The following is a 25046-nucleotide window of genomic DNA, read 5'->3' as shown; positions in this document are numbered from 1 at the left end:
TAAGTATAACATGAGAGATATAAAATTATGGAAAGGTGCCTGAAACCAATATATTTATATTATTAGTAGTTTTGGGGTCATACTCTTTCCAGAGATATTTGCTTTACTTTGGATTATGTAGTACTCATTTGTTGTGTGGAATTCTCACTGCTTATTCTGTGAATATCTCAACCTTACTTTCTAAATTAATTTGGTATTATGGATGTAACATTTTTTATATAATAGTAGATGATAACTCAGTCGTGTCCAAAATGATATTATGAAATATATGTAACAGCAATACATTTTGAATTTTTTTCAAATTAAAACAGTCATCACTTCATGGTAACCTGTTTGGGATTACCACAAATCAGTTAAACATGACAATAATGATCCTAGAAATGAACTCACAAAGTTGCAAACAAAAATATGACTGTAATGTCTATTTTGATGATACATTTTTAATATTGATGATACTTTTTCTTCTGTCAACGAAAGTAGGCTTATGTGGGTAAAATCAGGGCATTCGAATTCACTCTTATTTCTTCAGATCAAAATTTGACTCAGAAAAGAGTCAGCTAAGAGTCAACTGCATCCTAATTTAATATGACTAATATTACAAATTGCCTTTTACTCCGAAGGATGGGTCATCAAGTAACAATCGATCTATCTATGCAATACAGAGTCACACAGAATGATGCTAACTTACGGGTCACTCCATTTTGTTCCAAATTAAACTCTGCAGAATTGCTATACATATATGTATGTGTGTTTCTTTCTTTTTTCAGAGTCGTATCCAGAGCACAACAGTGTCTGGTAACTTGGACACACCCGAAGGAGGTTTTGATGCTTTGATGCAGATCGCTGTTTGTAAGGTAATAAACAAAAACAACAATATTTATTTTATTTATTTATTTTATATTGATAATTAATTATATGCATACCTATTAATAACAATCATAATGATGATAGTGATGATGCTGAGTGATGATGATAATAATAATGATAATGATAATAATAATGATAATAATGATAATGATAATAATAATGATAATAATAATAATAGTAATAATGATATTAATAATGACAAAAATAGCGTTGATGGTGACAATGATCAGTGTAGGCCTACTCCTCAAATTAATGCGTGACAATTTTTTTAACATATTCTTACTCACACATTGTGAATTTGAGGACCAATTAATTCATTTATTAATTAATTTAAAAATACTTTTCAAACCTTTTTCAAATGTACAAAAAAAGAAACTGTTGCAATGGGGATTGATTCTGCATGTGTCAGATTTATTGTTTGTATGAATTTTAGGGTGCTACTGTCAAAGCTATTGGGCAAAAGTACACAGTTGGTCACTCTGTCCAAAAAAGGTTTTAATAAGTGACATGACAGAAATCTTGTATGCCACTATACTCTTCATACATTCCAACTCCGATCTGGTGACACCAATGCATATTCGCAAAATCAAATATTCACCAAGGTTTCTAGCAATCCAGCCCTGATATCTGTGTTAAATATGACGAAAAATATCTCCTGTTTAAATGCCGTGACAGCGAGATGTTGTCAACGTCAGGTTTCCATGGCAACTCATACGTCAGTCATACCAGGTACATGTGACATTATAGTCGGGTGTGATGAGTAGAATGGGGATGAGAGGGTGATGACTTTTGTGTCAAATGCACTCAGGTGATCGAGGAGGATTCACAGGCTACCTTGGAAACCAAAGTGATATTTTTAATGTGGATGATTATCTTGAGGAATCAACTTTTAACGACACCTCTCAGTGGGATGGAAAGCATGTCAATTCATTCATACCTGGTCGCAAGAAATATGTGAATCCTTTTTTTTTTCCTATTTTGTCTAGCCTTCATTCTTTACATTTTTCATTGTCGCTGTCTTCTTCTTTCCTCTTTCTTGCTTGATCTCCCCTATTGTTTTCTCCCCCCTCTATTGCTGTATGTCTGTCTAACTCTCCCTCATCTCTATCTCTATATCTTAATCGTGTCCCTGTCCTTAGGCTCCTGGCCTTTATTGTTTTCTTTAACTGTCAAATGTTGAAAATTTTGTTTAAAACTAATTTTATGAGCACGACAAAATGAAAAAAAGTGAGTAAGAAAAGTATGCTTACATAAATCTTTCTCTTTCTATTATATTTGATTACTACATCTGCAAATTTAGCAATAAGTAAGTAAGTAAGTAAGTAAGTAAGTAGGATTATAATTTCTTCTTTGTTGTCATATGGAATTATTATAAAGGCTCAGAATATTTTATTTTAGGTGACAAAGAATCAGGGCCCCTAATCATTGGATATATTATATATGTAACTATAATATTTGACCTGTTTTTTTTTCCAGGATGCCATTGGTTGGAGGGATAAAGCTCGTCATCTTGTCATCTTTACAACAGATGCTTCTTTCCATTTTGCAGGAGATGGAAGAGTAAGTTTATTGCCCAAAAATGTGTAATTAAAGATCTATTCTGCTTATCACCTTTTCTTTTCTTGTTACGTTTATGTCAGTATTTGATATTTAGGTATAAAATCTAAGGAAGAAATGTTTGTTTTTGGTTGTACCTTGCAACGTCATAAACAAAAAGACAATAATTTCATTTTGCATAGGTATGTAAAAGGAATAAAAGGCTTTTCTTACGATTGCTTTCATTTGTTCCACTTTTTTTAGATGGATACTTAAGGCATTACCTGAACACTGCTGCACATCATCAACAACATAGTTTCCATTTAAAGTGGGTGTACTGCTGTTTGAAACCAAATTCCCCATGAATGTATTCCTTACTTTCATCTTACTTTTATTTCAAATTCTCTCTTTAGCTGGGAGGTATTGTTGAACCTAACGATGGACAGTGCCATATGGATAGCAGTACAAACATGTACAGCTATAGTACCTTACAGGTAAGTCTTACTTTTTTTTTTTTTTTACCAATCTCACATGGAGACATGATGATGTTGCACTGTCGATGATCCCAGTATATGATCATCACATATGGCTACAACTGACCACAATTTTATTCCTTAACTTGAAAGAGTAAATGATCAATACAGAGAGAGAGGGGAATGATAATTATGATAAATTATTATGATACCAATGGTAATACCAAATTTGCAATGATACTGATGCTACAAAGGCCTAAATATTGTGTACATACAACAATAAAATTATATTCCATCGTTTGAGTGATAAATTGACTTCTTCATGTAATTTGCTGATCCCTTTATATAAGCTTTGTTCTTTTGTTGCCATTAGTCTCATTGTTCATCTTCTATTTTTTGTATGTCTTTTTGATGCTTTAATAGTTGAATGGAGTGATAGCAGGACGTAGTAGCTTTGATGATAAATGATGATGGTGAACTTTGGCGGTAAACGATAGTAATTATAGAGCTAATGTAAATACTTTTTTCTTATTTACAGGATTACCCCTCTATTGGACACCTCAGTGCCAAACTAAGAGAAAACAACGTCATACCAATTTTTGCTGTCACCAGCGACCAAACCCAATTGTATGCAGTGAGTAAAATCTGTCAGTTTAATACGAAAGTAAAAAGCAAACAGCTCGACATAATCACATAAAATGATGTCATAAGGGGGTGATGAGACCAGATGATTGTTACTGGAAAAAAGAACATTACTATTTTTACTCTTGTATGTGCTACAGTCTTAAATAAGACATAACATTTAGTTATCAATATGAATGATTTCATCAGATTTCTTTTATTCATTCATTACATCTGGTTTACATTAATTATATATGACCTCATTGCACAGGCCATTCCACATGAAATAACAAACGTTATTGAAAGGAGTTTGACTTACTGCTTTCCTCATATTCTATATAAATAGTAAGAAAAAGGAAAATTTGTAAAAGTCAGCTTCCGATGTATGAGAAAAATAGGGAGTAGGGAAAACATGACTTCACAAAGTTAGCAATTCATGGGGGCAGCATTATGATTTAGACAAATCTTGCAAAATAATTTATCTCAAATGAAAACTTAAAGTTTGCTCAAATATTTAACTTTGGGTTCATAGATAATTTCTTCATTATAAAACCTCTTATTTATCCTTTGGATAATTGCTATGATTTATTTATGTATTTTTTTCTTATTTACAGAATCTTCAGACATACATTGAGGGTGCAACTGTTGGTACTCTTGACAGTGATTCTGGGAATGTTGTTGAGCTCATCAGAGACAATTACAATGTGAGACCATAACTTGTCTGTCTTTAGTAAAAAAATATGCATATTTATTTATTGATTATTTATTCATGTATTATTTATTTATTTATTCATTTATTTATTTGTTTTTTTAATCATTCATTCATCCATTCATTTATATATATATTTCTTTACTTACTCACTTATTTGTTACTTGTTTTGTTTTTTGTTTGTTCATTTTTTATTTTTGTATTTACTTATTCATTTTCAAAAGATTTAAAAACATTGTAAATGATGCAATTTGTTAGAGATGTTAACTTGAAATGATTATTTGTTCCTGTATTAATACTATTGGAATTTCATTAAGAAGTCAATATTTATCATGAAACACGATTAATGAACATCACACTATTATTTGCCTTTGGATAATGGCATTCTTTTCTTGATATTTATGATCCTATTATTTTACTTTCAACATTCAGCAAATCACATCCCAAGTGCGACTGACATCAACGGCTCCTGATGATGTGACATTGTCCTATCGAGCAAACTGCATACATGAAACAGTTGAGGATAGCAGCGAGTGTTCTGGGCTGCAGTTAGGTGACACAGTATCGTTTGATATCACCATTACAGCTGAGAGGTGTCTTGAAGGTGGCATGACAAGGTTATTATCATAATTGTTGTTATTATCATTTCAATCATAATTATTGTTACTTTTTTTACTATTATTATTATAGATGTCATCCTCATCATTATCATTGTTATAATTGTTATCTGTGTTATTATAATGACTATCAATGTAATGAAATATGTAAGCATTTTTTAAAATAATTTGTTATTTAAAGGGATGGTCAAGGCTGAAAATATTTATATCTGAATAAATAGAGTAAAATCCACAGAGCAAAATTATGAAAATTTCATCAAAATTGGATAACAAATAATGAAGTTATTGAATTTTAAAGTTTATCATTATTTTGTGAAAACAGTTATATGCACATCGTCATGAATATTCATTAGGTGGACTGATGATGTCACATCCCCACTTTCCTTTATCTTATGTTATTACATGAAATCAAATATGTTTCATTTTTTCATACATGTGTAAATGATGTGACTCCATTATAATGAAATAAGTTGCGGCAATAAATAACTAATGCTCTTAATCAGTTGTCAATCCAATTGTTTTAGTTCTTTGAATTTTTGAAAATTTGAATATACCTAATTTCATATAATAAAATACAAACGAACAAGTGGAGATATGACATCATCAGCCCACCTAATGAATATTCATAAAGACATGCTTAGAACTGTTTCACCTGAATAAGGTAAATCTTTAAAATTCAATAACTTTGTTATTTGTTATCCGATATTGATCAAATTTTCAGCATTTTGCTCTGTGAATTTTACTCTATTTATTGAGATATAAATATTTCCAGCCTGGACCATCCCTTTAAGATGGTTATCATAATTATTTTAGTTATTACTATTGTACATAAGTCTAATATCATCATTACTTTGGCTGCATAACCTGAAATATTTATGATATTTTTGTTCTCGCTTATTGAGCCTGCATGTTGAACACTGCCATAGTTTCCATGTCTATATATTGAGAAGATTGCACATGCTGTAAGACATTCACCTACTGTATTTGTATCTGTTTTGACACGTACATCCAATTTGTCTATTCCTACTATGTAGGAATATAGGGGGAGGGGTTAAACAATACTAATAATAATAATGGTAATAACATGCAAAATTTATAGAGCACTTAATGAATGATAATAATAATTATATGCAACATTTATAGTGCTTAATACAATGTATCTAAGTGCTGCATGCTATCGGAGCGTTGTGGCCAAGTGGATTAGTCTCCGGACTTTGAAACAGAGGGTCGTGGGTTCGAATCCCAGCCATGGCGTAATTTCCTTCGGCAAGAAATTTATCCACATTGTGCTGCACTCGACCCAGGTGAGGTGAATGGGTACCCGTTAGGATTTATTCCTTGAATGCTTTAGCGCCTATATGGCCGCTCAGCTACAGCCGGGGTAATATTAATATACCAAGTATATTTCAGCGCCTTGAGCACATAATCAATGTGGATTTGGCGCTTTAGAAATACTCTATATTATTATTATTATTATTATCACCCCAGCTTTAGCACGGCTACCCTGACCGGACGCTCGAGCATTCAAGGAATTCCTTCCTACCAGGTACCCATTTACTACACCTGGGTGGAGAATGGCAAATGTAGATAAATGCCTTCGTAAAGGACGCGAGTGCTGCAGTGGGATGAAATAATCAAATGTGTTTTAGTGCTGCAAGCTATTACTTCCATCAGCACAGCTACTCTTATGGGTTTGACCTCTTTTTATTCATTTCTTTATTAGTTTTGATATTGGACCAGTAGGATTCAGTGAGCAGCTTCAGATTGAACTAGAGGTTACATGTGAGTGTGACTGCCAGGATATTAGGGTAAGTATACAAACTTGCAGCACGGACCATCTCAAGTCCTTAATTACTCAAAACTGGCCAGTTACCTCACCCACAATGCATCATTCTGAGCAGTGTATTCATTATTATTATTAAGTATTGTAGCAAAACAAGTACTTCCCTCTAAAAAATCACTTAAGTTTCTCTGTACTAATAAAATCATAGCCTAATTTATTCTTTATATTATCAATAGTTATCTTAAAAAGTTGTGTTTTAGGAATAGCTATTAATAGCGCACACTTAATCAGAGATCATGCACAATGTTTGTCAGTTCACTTCCCTTTAAGAGATAGTTAAGTTGATATTTAATTGCATTTGCCAACAGATATAAGGATTGCTTAATTATGGTTGTTCCTGTAGTAGATACAACTTGGCAAGGGAAATGAGACGAAAGACGATTTCTGATTGGTAAAACAAATGGGCTGATTCCTTGACAAAACTATTTCCATGGAAATGAGTAGATGATATCATTTGATGAAAAAACCTGATACTCTTATAGTGCTCTTTTAAAAATGAATATTTGTACATTCACATCTCCCTCTGTTTACTCAATTAATGCTGATGTGAATGGGCTGGATCCCCTTATATTTTTTAGAGTTTAACATTTACCCTATCAAAAGTATCAGATTTCCACAATTCATTCTTGGCAAATTATTTTGTTACCAATCATAATCAACTCCAAACCGAACTTAACAGTCGCAAATTTTCGAATTTCGTGAAAAGCATTGATATGTGTAAAGCTTGGTCGTTTTTGTGACAGATGCAAAATAAGATTATTTAGAAATGATTTTATTGAATGTAGCCTTATTCTCAGGGTGCGAACAGGACAGAATTTAATATACTGTTTCTTGCTACTAACTCTTGTCCTTTCACATTTGATAGGAAATGAACAGCCCTGATTGCAGTGGGGGCAATGGGACATTGATATGCGGTGAGTGTGAATGCAACCAAGGCCGGTATGGTAGCAAGTGCGAATGCAGCGGTAATGAAATCAACATGGATAGCACTGATCCGTCACCTTGTAGAACGTAAGTATTCTAGGGTCTGTCCACATAGCTGTTCTTAAAATTATGTGCAGTATTTTGATTGACCAGATTATGGTACGTCAAATGTATGTCCCAATCACATTTGATAAAGTTGAAATATGCAGATGTAATATTGATGAACATTTATACTCTTAAAATATTTTTAGAAAGAAGTAGGCCTGTAATTTTTGGCTTATGACTGAAATAATATGTATTGTTTTGCACTTCATATTTTATTCATAAGAATAATGATAGCCTTTATTTTATTCATAAGAATAATGATAGAAGTAGTAGCAGCAGTGGAGGTTTATTTTGACAGTACTGATAGCAGTAATTATATATAGAAACAGAATTTCTATAGTATAGTTAATATTTCTGTAGTAGAAGTAAATGATAATAAAAATAATATTGGTGGGTTATTTTAAAGCACACACATCCATCAGGCATGGCGCTATGTACAATCATTAAAAAATAAAATAAAAAATAAAAAATAATGACAAAAATGATTGACAAATAAATGAAAAAGAAGAAGTAGTAGTAGTAGTAGTAGTAGTAGTAGTAGTAGTAGTAGTAGTAGTAGTAGTAGTAGTAGTAGCAGTAGTAGTACTTGTAGAAATAGTAGTAGTTGTAGAAGTAGTAGTATCAGTAGTAGCAGCAGCAGCAGCAGCAACAGTAGTAGTAGTTGTAGAAATAGTAGTAGTTTTAGAAGTAGTAGTATCAGTAGTAGCGATTCTAGTGTCATCATCTTCATACTGCTATTCTGAATATGTTCATTTTTATTATAAATAGTTGAATAGATTAGTTTATTGTAATACTATTCCATCTTTATTTTTATTACCGATATTATCCAGCGATAACACAACAAGAACATGTTCTGGACGAGGAGAATGTATCTGTGGGAAATGCGTCTGTGATAACACTGGGGTAAGATACCATAGACTTAACTTAATTATGAAAATAGAATGTATCTTGAAAGAACACTAGAGGGCAGTACTAATCTTTGTGATTCACATATTATACAGTATCTTCTTTTAATTGACATTATTGACATTCTGAATATTTTAGCATTATTCTGATTTTGAAGATCAACAAATTTTCCATTGGTGCCTTACAATTATTGTCTCATTTTGCCACTGTTTGTGTATGATAATATGAATATAAATATGTTTATTAAAGTGAATAGGAAGATTTCCTACCCAATACAATTTAGCATAACTTTTCAGTATTTTTAATGAATAGGTAGTGCTTGAATAATATCTGTCTGTTAGTAATAGTTGTATTATTTTGTTTATTTTTTTTGTCCTATGACAGAATCCTGGGGAGGTGATCTCTGGACAGTTTTGTGAATGTGATAACTTTAACTGTCCCTACAGCCGTGGACTCAGATGTGGAGGTATGTATTTACATTTCAAAATATCTAGTATTTTAGAAGTTATACACATTACGAACTTTGAAATTTCTAGTTTTCATGTGGGTATTGCTGTGGAGGAAACGAAGAACCCTATATCTGCTTCAGTATCTTCTGACTGTTGGGTGGGTAGCAGAGGGGCGGGATTGGATATATACATTGCCATTCTGGACAGATATTTTTTAGATATATTTTTTTTCAATATATTTGACATGGTGTAATAGACCTCATGGAGGTACTTTTAATAAATAATGTCAATCCATTCAAGTCAATATAGGTGAAGTATGCAAGTCAAGTCTAGACTTTTCCGACATCATTTTAACATATAAGATCACAAGCATAAACATACTGCAGAATGCACATAAATTTTTTAGTTTGCACTTTCCCTTAAGGTAAGTCTGCAAAGACATGGCTGCACCTCAGTAAGGTGAAAAATGGAGCTAACTGCACCATTATATGTGTAAAGAACTTCTTCGGGAGCAAGTTTCACTCAAACAAGAGTTTTCTTTTTTGTTTTTTATGAACATCCCACCTTACATTCTTAGTGTTTATTGACCGTCTGCTTCCTGTAAGCAACCAATTGAAATTAATTCTTATAACCCTTGGTTTAAATTGCAGGGCCTGATCAAGGGACTTGTGTCTGTGACATAGCTACAAGACAACCCAAGTGCGAGTGTAAATCGGGTTATGAGGGTGATAGCTGTGATTGTCCAACCCGGAAAGATATGTGTCGGGCTAGCAATGGGGTAAGTCACCAACTTTCTTTTAAAGATATTCAGCTATTCAAAGTTTGTTTTCATGCTCAAATAAAATAAAATTACATTGGCATAAAAATCATATTAATCATAAAGAGGCTGTGTTGTATGAGTCTTGAGATGATGGCGATAAGAGGATACCTTTTTCTTGCATTTCAGGATTTTAGATACCATGTCTCGGTGGAGCATGATGATAAACATCCGCAATCCAAATTTGATGCGGGTCAGTGTATTGGGGCTCTGTGATGTTACACATAAGAATTCTTAAGACCTGAGTTCCATGATTATGATACATTTGCCATGATAAAAGATGACATTGAAACCTTGTTTCTAATTGGTTATTGATAATAAGCGTGTACAAAAAGCATAAATGACCATTTGATTGTGGTTTTTTGGGGGGGATGTTAAGCCCCCCCTTTATCTTAGCCCCCTCACTCTCACATCCATAGTCCCTGTGTGTGAATTGCCCTATTGAATCATCTCCCATAGTGGCAAGTATTTCTGTTGTTATATTTTCAATGAACTTTCTTGTGATTAATTGTTTTTTCATAACTTTTTTTCTCTCCCTCTATTACAGTTGGAATGCAATGCCCATGGAACATGTGTGTGCGGTGCTTGTGAGTGTTTCGCAGACTCGCAGTTTCAAGGAAAAACATGCGAGAAGTGCCCTGTAAGTTTGCATAGTTTAAATTCAAATTCAAATTGGTTTATTTCTTTTCCGACAGAATAAAGTTCATATTTACGGTAAACTTGTCTCCCCTTAGATGTGGCTAAAATGCATTGTGAAATTAAATCTTAGTAACGATATTGTGACTTCGGGAAATAGATTTTTGTTATGGTACAAGCTTTTTTTTCTGTAGGAACTCCTGGTAAATTTTTCAGTTTGCTGTTTCGATTTGTATGGTATACACGGTAACTTATGTACAGGCTACTTTCTTTGATATTTGATTAGTCTCTGAACTATAAATTTAATTTTCACATTTTTTTATGCTATGAAATAAAGTCACTTGGCTGTTCAGTTGCCTCATATGTAGCCTCATAATTTACTTTTGATAAGAATATGTTATCATCATATAGCATAAGCTGACTCTGATTAAACTATGATCAAAATGTCTTTTCACTTTTTTTTTTCTTTCAATTTTTATTGTCTTTTAACAATTTGATGAAGCACTGTTTATATTTCATTTTAAATTCATGATCGTTTTTTTGTTGTGGTTGAGATTTTGCCCTGTTTTGTTTTCTTAATACTGCGAAATAACATCTGGCATTGTATTTGTTGATTTCTTACTCCCTTATGGCAGACGTGTCCACTAGGAATTTGCCACATACACCGAGACTGTGTAGAGTGTACTGTGTTTCAATCAGGAAGACTAACACCTGAACAGTGTAGCATGTGTAATTTCAATATTGTGAATGTTACAAGTATTGAAGAATGTAAGTATAGGCCTCTATTGAGTAAATCATAAATTATTATGTTGTGTTTCGTGTTTATTGGTTGTATAATGTGTTTTGCATTCAAAGTCCACAGTGTTTATGATTCATAAATGTGTTGTTCATCAAACGAACCTAGTCTTAATGCCAATGAAGGTCAGAAATTTATCATCTGCATTATTTACAGGCCACTTTAATATGATCATATCCATGAAAGTTTGGTACATGACAATTGTTTTGTTATCACTGACGTTTTAGTTCATTTCTAAATCCTTGTTGTTTCAATGTAAAACTTTGATCTAGAACATTAATAGTTTAATATTTGATCAATTATGGGATCTTATAATAGCACAACTGTGCCTAAGATGATCCTCTACTTTTATATCAAATTCATTGATTTTATTTATATGTCTGTTATTGTTATTATCCTTAAGAATGCAAGTATATATATATTTCAGTTGTTTAATGTGAAATCAGACCAAATCAATAAGTGAATGACTATGCTGACAATGCACAAAGTTAGCTGTTACTGATGTATCCGTTTTTATTCTGCAATCGTTTAGTAGCTGATTTGATATAAAACGTTTGTAGCTGTGCTATAGTCAGTTTAAATTGCAACCTTCTGATATTGATTTGACTTTCTTTCTTATCTTTATTTTTTTCTCAGATACCAATGACAATCTGAAATGTAGCTTTGATTTCAATAACAGCTGCACTTTTGACTTTGTTGTAGTCAAGGAAAATGAAACACTCACCGTATACGTCAACCAAGAGGAAAGTAAGTGCAGATGCATTTGTGGATCAAGGGTGGGGGGCCCTACATCCTCCTTGAAAGAAAGAGGGAGAGAAAAGAAAGAGAGGGAAATTATTTTGTTTTGTGTAGCAATAACCTTATGATGGTTCGTCGGATTGTTTTTCTTTTTGGTGGGGCAATTGAATTGTGACCATTTTTCAATTTTCTTGTAGTCATTTTAGAAAAAAATAGGGGGATTGGTGGACTTGTCAATGTTTAGGGGGCCAACATCTAGGCTATTCCTTTCCCATGAGAACCTTCTTGGTTAACAGGTCCAAAATTAATTGCAAATCTAATGAAACAATTTGGGCCCTCCCCCGATTTACAGAACTCTGGACCCGTCCCTGGGCAGATAACTGTAGAGATGTTAGGTACAAGTCAGGAGCAACGATGGTTGTGGAAGAGATAGAAAGATATACTGGAAGTAAGAATAAGAGAGACAAAAAGAGAGAATAAAACAACAAGCATACGGTAATTAAATTAGATTTTTTAAGGACAAACACAGATATAGTGCTGAACATACGTTTATGCTAACCCATACATTATTTCCTATCCCATAAAATGATTTATTTGACAAAAATATCTTCCCATCTTTGCCTAACAGGTTGCATCGTCCCCGTGAAAGGGCCCATTCTTACGGGAGAAGAGATCAGGTGGATTGTTATCGGTATCATTCTCGGTATTGTCCTCATCGGCATGATCCTTGTCTTCGCCTGGAGGTTATACACGTATGTCCAAGATAAGAGAGAATATGCCCAATGGGAGAATGAATGCAAGAAAGCCCAGTGGGATCAGGTATGGCTTTCAACATTCTTTGTATTTGTTACATCTTAATGGGTGCGTCTTGGTCTAGTGGTTCTGACTCTTGCCTTTGAAACAGAGGGTCGTGGGTTCGAATCGTAGCCATGGCGTGTTTTCCTTCAGCAAGAAATTTATCCACACTGCTGCACTCGACCCAGGTGAGGTGAATAGGTACCCGGCAGGAGTAATTCCTTGCATGCACTGAGCGCCGGTGATGGTAGCTCGAGCTAAAGCCGGGGTAATAATAGCAGCGCTTTGTATCCTCAGGCAAAAAGCGCTTTATAAATCCAGCTATTATTATCATTATTATTAATTACTAACTTTCATATAATAGATATCACTTTCGGTTAACTTCATTTTCTAAAATAAAAATAATTTTTTTCACCAGTTGTTCCCATTATATTTGTAAAATTCATTTTATGAAAGAGAAACCAACACTTAAAAAAATACCCTCTAGGAATTACATTCTGAAATACATGTTTGTTTTCAAATTGGTTGATTATTTTTTGCCTGAGTGCAATGGAAATACTAAATACCAGTAGAAGACAGCATGGTATTGATAATGATGATTGTTATGATTCCCAACCAGCTAGAGACATTCCTACTTTGACTAGTCTGGTAGGAATAGCTGGTTCTATGACATCTACTCTTAAGGACAACTTCTTTGGGGGCAACTCCCACCTGACAACTTCCCTGGTGGATCGACAGCTGCCCCCAGAGGACAGTGCTCCTGGAGGGCAACCCCCCTGCAGGGTAGGGTGGAGTTGCTAGGTGGGAGTCATCCCGGGTGAGTTGTCTTCTGAGGGACTTGTTTTGATACAGGAATAGCATACATGTAGATTAAGCTTTAAAAGATCGGATAGTCAATGACTGTTTGTATACTGAATTTTCAAGTAAACCTTAACTATCAATTGAAGATTCTCTACTATAATCAATCTCAAATCGGGGTTTTAAAATAATCGTATTCAGAAAGATATAAGTGCTAAGGATATCTAAGAAAAATAATTGACAAACTTTGCCAAAACTGGAGTAAAAGACATATCAAGACCATTCTTTCCAGACAGATCTGTTTTCTCGGGAAAAACATGGCAGAAATAACTGAAGGCTGAAATTTGTCCAGCGATGAGAGTATCAAAGGAATATATGTCCCAAAGAAACTGTTATAAACCAGCTGCCAGAAGTCCTTGATAGTTACACTGGTATAACTCCACTGCCTTGTTTCCCCGTATCATGTCATCATCATCATCATCCACTGCACTAACTTTTATCTGCAGGAAAACCAGAAAAGAAGAGGAGACGCCTTCCTTACCAAACCACAAAGGATTGTGATAATGATGATGATGATGGTGGTGGTGGTGGTGATGGTGATGATGATGATGATGATGATGATGATGATGCCGGTGATGATGGTGATGGTGATGATGGTGATGATGGTGATGATGATGATGATGATGATGATGATGATGATGATGATGTGGGATTTCGTGTTTGCTGTTATTTCAATTTTTTAAACTCACTTCTTGAGTAGAACTTCTATTTTGATTAATACATTTTATCTTATAGAGCAATGATGCAACAGTTGTTGAAATGTATATCCAATCTCTTGTATCTCCTTCCTTTGTATTTTCCAGAGTGATAACCCCATCTACAAGTCATCCACAACGACATTCAAGAACCCAACATATGGAAAATAACGTACACTCTTATATCTGCAATGGGATACCAGTCTCCTTATTTATTTAACTGGCTATGTTACAAGATAGTGTACTCGCGCTGAAAACGGGTATAAGCCAAGACATGTGCTATTACTGAATCTGTATCTTGTTTATTCTTTCCTTTATTTACAGAGGAAAAATCCCCTCTTCCAGTCGTCTTCAACCAGGTTTGAAAACCCAATGTTTGGGCAATAATAATAACAAAAGAATGGTTGCTTTGGGGAAAATATAAATTGCTTACAGCATAACATGATATAAATGTACGAGTATAAAGACTTTAACTATTTCTCGTTTCTATCTCTGCATTTGTTACCCTCCAGAATATCAGTGCTATCTATCTTCCTCCGATATCTCGCTTTGATAATCCGATGAATCAGAAAAATTAGCAAATGGCTTTTTGGAATGGAAAATATTTTTCTTGGTATGCGTGATGTGGTAACTATTTTCCAATTCTTGTTTCACAATCTGCTCTCTTTAGTCAATGAACACATTTAAGCACATACATACAACTCATGTGACTAATTCTCATTTTGTTTTACAAGTCACTCGACGAGAATATGCACTATATGATGCACCTTGGGGATGTATGATCCTCATTTGTCGCCTGACAAGTTGAATGATTTGGCAGCTTCTGATTGGCTGAGAAACAGTTGTCTGAATGTTACCATGGTAACTGTTGACAACTTGTCAATTCTGGCTACTTTTGTATTAAACACTCCACATGTATATGTTTCATCATCCTTCTTTTCAAAGTGTATGAACTATTAAAGGTCACGTCAAATAAAATGAGACAGGATTGTCTTAAACAAATCGACAAAAGTTAAATGTCTACTAAACGGATGATGTTGGATTTTCTTATAAAAAAACAACATTAGTTACACAGCTGATACCTTTCACTACCTAACACTTAATACTTCCAGTTAATGGTGAAGGTCACTTTTAAAATCTTACCTATGCACTTGTTCAAACATTAGAAATAATATTATGATATATATAGGGATAATATCACTCTTGCTTTCTTCATATTGGTGCAAATCTGTCGCTGTTTTTACTATATTTAAATGAGAACTTGGTGTAAAGTTGCATTTAACGGCTTGTAAACATTTTAAAGCAAATAGGACAGATATTTGAAATTACTCTTTTTCAATAAATGCTTTAGTTTTAGGACAGAAAATATCACACCGAATTAAGCTTCTTTTTAATGTAACATATCATAAAGCATTCCTGCATTTGAAAGAGTTATAATGCCTTGTCTGAAAGCAGTTGGCTTTGTATCCTCTTTGATGGTGTGTTCTGAATTTTAAATTTCTTTTGCCCGTATTCTGAAAGCAGGTTTAACTTAAACTCAGGTTTAAAGTTGTGGTTTAAGTATGGATAGCCAATTGTTACATAAATCACTAACAGTAGAGATATCATATTTCAGCTCATTTGGCTCTCAAATCATTCATAATTGTCTCCACCATCGATAAATCAGGAAAGAGCACAGTAAACATAAGAAACATACAAGTTAATGATAATTTTGATACTTTTGGCTTTCCGTAGTTAAACCACAACTTTAAACCTGAGTTTAAGTTAAACCCGTCTTCAGATTATGGGCCTCTGTCTGACAATGATTTGCTTGAAGAAATACACAATGCATTCTAAATGTTACTGACGTGCTTGAACCCCATGTGGTTATGATTAGGCAATGGGTTTCGGGTACTAACTCATAATGCACATTTCTTACCAGTGTAAGGTTACAAAACATCTCATCATTAGCTTTTAAATGATTTGATTTAATCATATTCTCTAGATGGAACATTGATTGGGGAATTATTTTTTACTACTTTCACAATCCCGCCCCCCCCCCCTATTGAAGGTGGCTCTCTTCATTAATATATACAAATAATATACATCAGTGCAGGGCATTGGTAAGGATTGAGCACACGTGGGACCTTTGGAACAGTTCTAATTTCCCTGAGTCATAGCCGAGGGCGTTTGGACTATTTCAAAGGTAACATGTGTTTGTAATTATTTCAACACACTTGCAAAATGATGTGCATTATTTGTTTTATAAAATAGTGATGTGGATCCTTGTTACATGGTAATCTATCCTCATCTCAAAACCATGACTGGTCAATAGAACTAGTCATTAGTACCAGACATTTAGCAACGTTTCCAGTCAGCTGAAATAAATGACTTGTCACATGATCAAGTTCAGCCAATCATTTGATGAGGATCCATATCACCATTTCATGACATTATTGCTGACACTTAATGATGATATGCACTGTTCAAGCTCGTGTGTCCAAATTTCATCATCATGATCAAATTCCAAATGTGCACAAAGATATCTTACCGTGTAACCATCATTCTTTTAAAAAAGAAAAAGACTACAGCATTTTCATATTTCACATCAGATTTAGTTTCAACATTCACATGTCTTTACTCCAACTTCCATCAAGCAGAATTAGTTATACCTTTTCACACTCACATGCCTACTGTAGATAGAGTAATGCACAAATAGCTCTTGACTAAGTCTGCATTCATCGTTGGTACATTATCGTCATGGTAACATGATTTTATGGCTGCAGTATCACTCTGAATATGTGCGTCAAATTATTAGTGACACACAATCAGATTTTTTGTGCCTTTTATACAGTTTACATTGTGTAATTTAATTAAACTTGCAATGCCATCGCGTGTATCATGGTTGAACAAAATTGTTTTAATGTGTAATGCAAATGCATTTGTTATGATAGTCCAAATAAGAAACTGCACATATGGTAATGTGTTTTGTATCGTATTGTAAAAGCACTGTAAACTTCTTTTATTGCTATTGTGATATTGCATCATTAGCAAATGTTAATTAACTTTCTATCACTTTTTGTAAAACAGAATTACCTAGAACTCTTCAAATTGAATGTGGTATGGTTTCTTTCCGTAAAGACTTGTAAATCTGTATATAGTTATAAACCATCATATTGATTATATGTGTTTGCTAGGATTATTATAATCAGTAATTAGTACATTTCCCTACAGTGTAATTATAAATTACTCATTGCTTTGGCCTATTAAGGGGCCATATGAAATGAATAGAGCTTGAGTTGGTCTTTCGTATTTTTCTATCAATATATGAAATTAGTGGCTGAACTGTAGTCTAATTGGTGTAATTGTGTAGATAATTTTGAATGATAATTATGATATTGTATTTTTTCAATTAGTTTATTACAGCGTGTTGGTTTGCACGTTGAGATCGTAGAGTTGTAAGAAATTGTTTTTTACATGGAACACAAAAAGTACTATTTGTAGATTTTCAAAGTTCAAAGAATTATTATTGTATTTTGCGTGAGTGGTGTAAGGTTGTGCATTCATGAGGAATATACACGAAAAATAAGAAAAAAATAAGTGTCAGTGTTACGGTGTTTAAACAGAAGACATGCGTATGAATGATACTTTTTTATTTATTTATGTAATATCGAACACAAATCGCGTTTTCGGAAATTTAGTTGAATGACCACTATTACAAGGTGGGTATGAATGAATTAGAATCAAGTCTAGCTAACAGCTTTCACCTGGCGTTTAATTGCACACAATTATGTCATCATAAGATTGTGTATATTCTGTTCAGACTAATGTATTACTTTTGCATTTTATGGCCCTGAGTATATTTCTTGAAATGCCTGATTGCTTACATCTGTCTTCTATCTCTTAAAATAGGTAGGAAAGAAAATTAAAATATGTATACAGTAATGTGATCTTCTTAATTATTGTGATAAGTAATTTGCCATAGGCTTTATTAATAAATACAAAGTGATGAATTCTCTTCTATTTTGCTAAATCTTTTTACGAATGTTCTGACTTCCTCAATATGGTGAATAGGTCACATTTTCTTAATTGTTCGAGATTCACCTTTTCAAATTGAACATTACATCAGTCTGCTCGTGCAGACTCTTCTTCCTCGACTCCTCTCGTCGTGCACAGCAATATCTGGAAATGGAATACAAGACTACTGACATCAAGCCGTAACTCTTGAAACAGTTCTGATATCATTGTAGCCACATACTGAGATAGCTCGACTCCATGCAGTCATGGCTTACAGATAATACTTTATTTTAACTTTACCCAGTGGTGGACCGTGACCCGGAGGAGACAAAGCATTGGAGGGGCACAGCATTGTTCACAAAGAATACAGTGCCCCTCCAATCATTTGTCTCCTTCGGGTCACGGTCCGCCACTGACTGTACCTGTCATATATTATAGTCAACTTTGTATTTACAACGCAACTTCTGCGACGCGTCTAACTCGCCCAAAAAGCTGTTATGCGCATGAGCAAAACAAGAAACAACTGTTCTGCGCAAGTGCGTAATAATATTTTCCTCAAGTAATTTCGTCACAGAAGTTTCGTCGCAAAACTTAGTCTGCCCAATGATCTTTGCAAAATTTCAGTTTTTAATTCCCTTCTTCCACTGGCCCGGGGCCTGTTTATCAAGATTTGTGAATAAGGTTACTTTTTGCAACTTTTACCATGCAAAACCCTTGATTTTGGTTGTCTGCTTTGAAGTTCTCTCACCCAGATTTAATTGAAACGGCTCCAGGCTTGTTTTAGACCTTGTAATGATTCCTGACCTTTGCTGTTGAAGGCGATAAATTAATCAAAGATCTTCCATTTTACTTTGCTTTTAATCTTATTAGCCTATAGAATGTCGTACTTTAATTTTGTTTCTTACTGAGTATACTCGTTGCAACTACAATGAAATGCGTATTGGTATATTTTGGGAGAAGGGATCGATTTGTTTGGGCACGTTGTCACCGCAAGCAACCCGAGGATTCGAATCTGAGTTAAGTTGTGCTATATATTGCAAAACAGGCAACTGTAGCGAGTATCATTCATTCAAAGGACCGAGCTTGCGATGTATGTTCAAATATGCAACTGCAATTATATTTTGTTTCAATATTTTACGTAATTTTTTTATGTTTCGATTGATTTATGTTTGTGTGTTTATTAGTGCAATTTTATATATAGAACACATATCTGACACTTACCACTTTATATTATTTGCTGACATCAGACATATTAGTTTACATTTTGTTGAGATGATGCAGAAAATTACATCAATGGTGCAAATATTTTTGTATGTTAACAGTTCTGGGGCCCGTTGCAGAAAGATTTGCAATCAATCGCATCTCAAAAAATCATGCGCAACTTGATGTTCAACCAATCAACAGCGCGCATTTGGGACTTGCGATTGATTTTATTTGCTTGTGTTTAATTTAATTGTCAATCGGCATCGTGTTGTAAGTTGTAAAATAAAGTTTCGTTTTAGTTTTCAATGTCACTGTAAATGTTGGATAAATGTATGTTCAACACATTAATTGATGGGAATGGAGGTAGTAATAAGGTCTAGGCAATTCTACCCGATTTCTGTAATGATTATAAGTGGGGCGCCACCAACGTTGGTTAGACGACAATGAAGAAAACATAAGAATATCAATACTTTTAGGCAGAGAGTGCTTGGTCAAATTATGTAACACCCCCCCCCCCCTTTATCACTGAGAGAAAAATTATGTCACATTATTAAAGGCCCCCATGTCCAGCCTTCCCACCTCCACCCGCCCCATACACTGTCGTCGCCCCCTGATTTATGTAATCTATTACATTTTGTATGTATTTATAGTTTGATTTCCAATTGTATGAAATGCATAATACTATACTAACGCTTTTCATGAATCGCGGCTATGTATAATTTCAGATTTTGTTATTTATTTATGAATATGAATTAATGGATATTGTTTTGACACAGACGTTATATTTTGTTAATTCATGAAATCAAGACTTGTAACAAATTATTTTGTTTTTGTCATTATGGTTTCATTGAAACAAGTAAGGCTGAGTTAGATTTATGTTTTTTAAAGAATAGTCAATAAGGCATGGCCTATGTGTAAGCTACAAATAGGCCTTTTGATAGTAGAGATATTGTGTATGTCTGTCATAATGATGAAATGGATACAAATTGAACGTTGCACCGGTGCACTTACTATGACCATAATGATAATTATGTTAATATAGATTTATTAAAACTGTCAACTTTTTTATTAACAATTTGCATTCTGTTACATTCTGTCTTTTCTTAACGTTATTATGAGGAGAGTGGGTGATTCGGAGAACAAATAGGCCCACAGAAATAGAGAGAGTGGAGACAGAGAAAAAGAGTGGATGGCTATTTAATAGAGACCAAGTAATGGGCTACATTAACTCTAATTTAACTGGGCTATTTCAGAAAAGGATATATGATGGTGGGCCCCAAGTCTGCGCACCTAACAATTTGAGTTAAGAATTAACATGAATTTCTTCATATTTCACAAAATCTTTCAGTTAATAATGTTCCTTATATTATCAAGAGTAAGTGTACCAAATTTCTCATTAAAAAATGAAAGAAAATGTAGGATTTTCTCGGGCAGTCATTTTCAGATTGAAAAAAAAAATGGTACCCCAAGTCTGCGCACTCATTCACTTTGCACACGATTCAGGGATTTTGATGAGAAAGGCTGCATTTCGAGGTCGCAACATGAAATGCCCTAAATGTATTATTTTTCCACCATTTTGAGTCGGATTTTTTAATGAATACCTGTCTATGCATTGCATGTGTAAAGTTCGTGCTCGTTGCATATCTTCTTTAACTAGAATCGCGCAGATACGCATGTGCGCAGACAAGGGGGACTGCGCAGACTTAGAGGAACTTGCCATACTTGAGGTCAATTTGACCCCCCCCCCCACCCCTTCAGATCTCGGCCACTGATTGGGCGATCGCCGCAAAAATTTGCAAGCGCGTAGAGCCGGAAACTACAAGACTGTACATGTAAACATTTAAAAAAACATTGTTTTATTTTTTAATTAACTCATTATGCAAATAAGCGTGTAAAATTTTGTGTATTTTTTGCATTTAACTCACTTCATATAGTTAGCAGAGTGCTAATTTTGGGTGAAAATATCAATTTTGCATTCCTAACAAATATCTAAAAACGCCAAAACATGATCAATTTACTTTGTATTTTATTTTTATGTATTTCCTCTGTTTTTTCGAACCTTTAAAGTTTGTTTTTTGTATTTTTATTGTTTGTCTGAGACCTTTTTCAATCATAAATAGCATAAAATAAATCCATTCTTACCAACAGAATAAAAACACAATTTGCATTGACTTTGTATACGGAATCACGTTTTTGAGCAATCACGTTTTTTGGGGTCTGACCGGTCTGACATGCGCTTACACAAAATGTTGCGTAATTTCAAAACCGTGCCTTCGCCAGGGTGTAAAACGGAAACGCGCACCCGGGCGTCACAATTTGGTCTCAATAGATGCACAAGACTTGAAAGTAGAAAGTCAACGAGCGGCGCGGTCAAAAAAAATTGCGCAGCGGCGTATATAGTGACAAAATCAGTCGAGCGGGGGACAAACTGACCCCCCCCCCCCAAAAAAAAAAAAAGGGGGGGTTAAAGTATTCTGAAGATTTGCTCAATGCTATGGAATGGGGAAATGGTTCTGTAAAAATGTCATTTTGGAGAAATTTGATATTATTTATATTATTGTGTATGTTGTTACTGGGACGTGGCAATTTTAATTTAGCAAGTTTGATTTACCCATGAATAGACCAATCAGATTTTAGATAAAATCTCTCACAAGATCTGTGTTTGGTATGTGAACCTGAACACTGATCTGTCATTTTACCAAAATCAATACTGATTCTATTATCTGCATGAGTGAAAAGATGTTAAAACTTATTCGACAAGGACCCCTTCTCCGTTCATGAATTTCACCGTAGACGGTTGGACATGTTTTTCTCTTTAATTTTGCTAGTTTTGCAGTATCCATGCGTGTAATCGCTTAACACTTCTCGAAATATCCGAGACACTCATCAGTATTGGAAGAATGTATTTTGTAGATTCCGATAGAGGTCGCTATTCATATCTTACCCAAACAACTTTCAGAATCTATTCTTTTTCTGGACGTGATAAGTGAAAGTCGCTGTCTCATGTTTGTCCTTGAATTTGGGTGACATACGAGATCATAAACACTGGCTTGAACACACAGACGAAACCAAAGTCATGAGCACTGTTGTGGAATAGGAATGTTTGAAGTAACGTACACAAAAGCAGATATCAACGATTTGCCAGCTTACCAAAGGCCCCAAAGGAAAGAAAGTTAGTTGCGTGATCTTTAAATTCAGCTGAATAAATCTCCCCATTCTTCACTTACGCTCGCCTTTAGGCTACAACTTTGGTTGTAAACCTCCTTCGCATGTTGGTAAGTAAGCCCGTAGATCATATATCTTTTTTTCATGACATCACAATTGTATTAAAAAATATCGATAGAATGCCTCACCCCTCCTTTTTTGATGTTGTATGGGTGACGGAGTAACTAGAGGGAGGGGGTAACAATCGCCTCTGATATCGTTCGCTATTAAAAAAGAACTCGAGTACGTACTAGGGAGAATGTGTATGGAATAGATCATATATGTAGACCTCATTTCTTTATTATTTGTGATATAAAGTTATATTTGTGAGTGTCATTTTAATTTATCTCCCTGTCAAATAACATGTCACTGTCACTGGGCACAAATTACAATGACCTGAATGTAGATATCCGGAAAGTAGTATACAGTGCGTCCCACAAAAAACGAAACCGAGATTTATCGATGATTTATCATAACTTAATCATTAATAAAATAGACAAATGACCTACCAATTTAAAGCTTAGAATCTCCTCTTTCATCTGCAATTACTTAGATTATTTCTCATTCACGCATGAGTGGGCAAAAACAATTTGAAGAGGGGATACCAAAAAGTTACTTGGCGGGCTGTATCTGGGTTTCAAAAAGAATACCACATTTATAAAAAGTTCAATATCTGCTCTTTAATTTGATACCTCAATTACAAAAAGTGGTCAAGAAATAAAAAAGTTCTGGCTATTTGAAATAAGACTTGAATTTAAATAATTTCATAAAATGAAGAGGTTTTACAGGCTAGCGTTCAAACTCACTCGACACTCCGTTTTGTTGACGATCAGCCATGTTAACCGTGCGATAGCTTCTGTGGGAAATCGGTGACAAGCATTGTTTCTAGGGAGCATAACTTTTTTACTTCTTGACCATTTTCTGTGATTAAGGTATCAAATAAAAGAGCAGATATTGAACTTTTTAGGCATGTGGTTTTCTTTTTGAAATTCAGATACCCTCCGCCAAATGAGTTTTTTTGGTATCCTTTCTTCAAATTGTTTTTGCTCACTCATGCGTGAATGAGGAATAATCTAAGTAATATCAGATGAAAGAGGAGATTCTAAGCTTTACATTGGTAGGTCATTTGTCTATTTTATTAATGATTAAGCTATGATAAATCATCGCTAAATCTCGGTTTCGTTTTTTCTGGGACGCACTGTACAGAGTGAGTCAGAAAAAATGTCCCACTTTTGTAAAGTTGAATTGTTTAAAATATGAATATTTAATCATTAGATTCATGATATGTCTTGATAGAGGTATCCTCCAAGTACATTCAGGTACCATTTTCATTTGATCCCGTGCACGCATGACTGAACATCGGACAATCTTTAGAAGACTGTCAGATCTCACTTGCGCCAAGTTACTGGGTGATGAATAAAACAGTGCTTTAGACAAAGACAGTCAGACAGACAGACTGGCATGCTCACACACACACACAAACACTCACAACACACATGGTAATAACTGGTTCATAATTTTCTCTTTTCTGAATGAGCATTGATTTTCAGCAAGATCGCTGAATGTTTAAGTGGCAATTCCCGACAATCTTTCCCCTTAAAACACATTCACTACCACCATCATATCATCATCATCATCCTCATTGTCATCATCTTGATCTTGATCTTGATCTTCATCATCATCATCAAGTGCACATAAATCCAATATGCTGGTTATGTCTTTTGTTGGTTAACAATGAAAATTTACAATGGATGTCTGTGCTTTTGTTGCACTTGCCTATAAAAGGGCTTGCCTGATTTGGCAGCAGTCACTTGAGCCTATTTTTACAGTAGCAAAAGTACACGAATCATGGTTGTGTGTTTCAGTCTGTCGGACTGTCTTTGTTCAAAAGAGTGTTTTATTCCCCACCCTGTAACTTGGCGCAAGTGAGATCTGACAGTCTTCTAAAGATTGTCCGCTGTTCAGTCATGCGTGCAGGGGAACAAGTGAAAAGGGTACCTGAATGTACCGGGAGGATACCTCTATCAAGACATATCATGAAACTAATGATTAAATATTCATATTTTAAACAATTTAACTTTACAAAAGTGGGACATTTTTTCTGACTCACTCTGTATAGATAAGATTATTAAAACCACTTTGGAAATACAATACGCCTATATCTGGTTTAACACGACTGGCCTACTGCCATTTTGTGTAGTTACGTCCTAATTTACTCAAAGAGATTAATAATGCTACTAGTTTAGAAAATAAAGACC

At 34.4% G+C, this 25046-nt stretch overlaps 1 protein-coding gene across 2 annotated transcripts in view; it reads left to right on the top strand.

The window, feature by feature from the left end:
• Nucleotides 1-17945, top strand: part of LOC129275192 (integrin beta-1-A-like) — a 38864-nt gene extending 20919 nt beyond the window's left edge. Inside the window, exons 8-23 of one of the 2 annotated variants that reach the window (XM_054911983.2) lie at nucleotides 768-854; nucleotides 2344-2427; nucleotides 2817-2897; nucleotides 3415-3510; nucleotides 4112-4201; nucleotides 4639-4823; nucleotides 6547-6631; nucleotides 7532-7677; nucleotides 8526-8598; nucleotides 8986-9067; nucleotides 9701-9828; nucleotides 10415-10507; nucleotides 11139-11271; nucleotides 11936-12046; nucleotides 12666-12856; nucleotides 14494-17945. In XM_054911983.2, coding sequence (XP_054767958.2) covers nucleotides 768-854; nucleotides 2344-2427; nucleotides 2817-2897; nucleotides 3415-3510; nucleotides 4112-4201; nucleotides 4639-4823; nucleotides 6547-6631; nucleotides 7532-7677; nucleotides 8526-8598; nucleotides 8986-9067; nucleotides 9701-9828; nucleotides 10415-10507; nucleotides 11139-11271; nucleotides 11936-12046; nucleotides 12666-12856; nucleotides 14494-14556 — 1728 coding nt within the window. In that variant the 3' untranslated portion in view covers nucleotides 14557-17945. The remainder of the gene's footprint in view (nucleotides 1-767; nucleotides 855-2343; nucleotides 2428-2816; nucleotides 2898-3414; nucleotides 3511-4111; nucleotides 4202-4638; nucleotides 4824-6546; nucleotides 6632-7531; nucleotides 7678-8525; nucleotides 8599-8985; nucleotides 9068-9700; nucleotides 9829-10414; nucleotides 10508-11138; nucleotides 11272-11935; nucleotides 12047-12665; nucleotides 12857-14493) is intronic. The other variant, XM_064108494.1, reaches the window with a different exon arrangement.
• The last annotated feature ends 7101 nt before the right edge of the window (nucleotides 17946-25046 follow it).

This window comes from Lytechinus pictus, chromosome 13 (assembly GCF_037042905.1).
Source record: "Lytechinus pictus isolate F3 Inbred chromosome 13, Lp3.0, whole genome shotgun sequence".
Taxonomy (NCBI): domain Eukaryota; kingdom Metazoa; phylum Echinodermata; class Echinoidea; order Temnopleuroida; family Toxopneustidae; genus Lytechinus; species Lytechinus pictus.
This window is presented reverse-complemented; position numbering and strand designations above follow the sequence as displayed.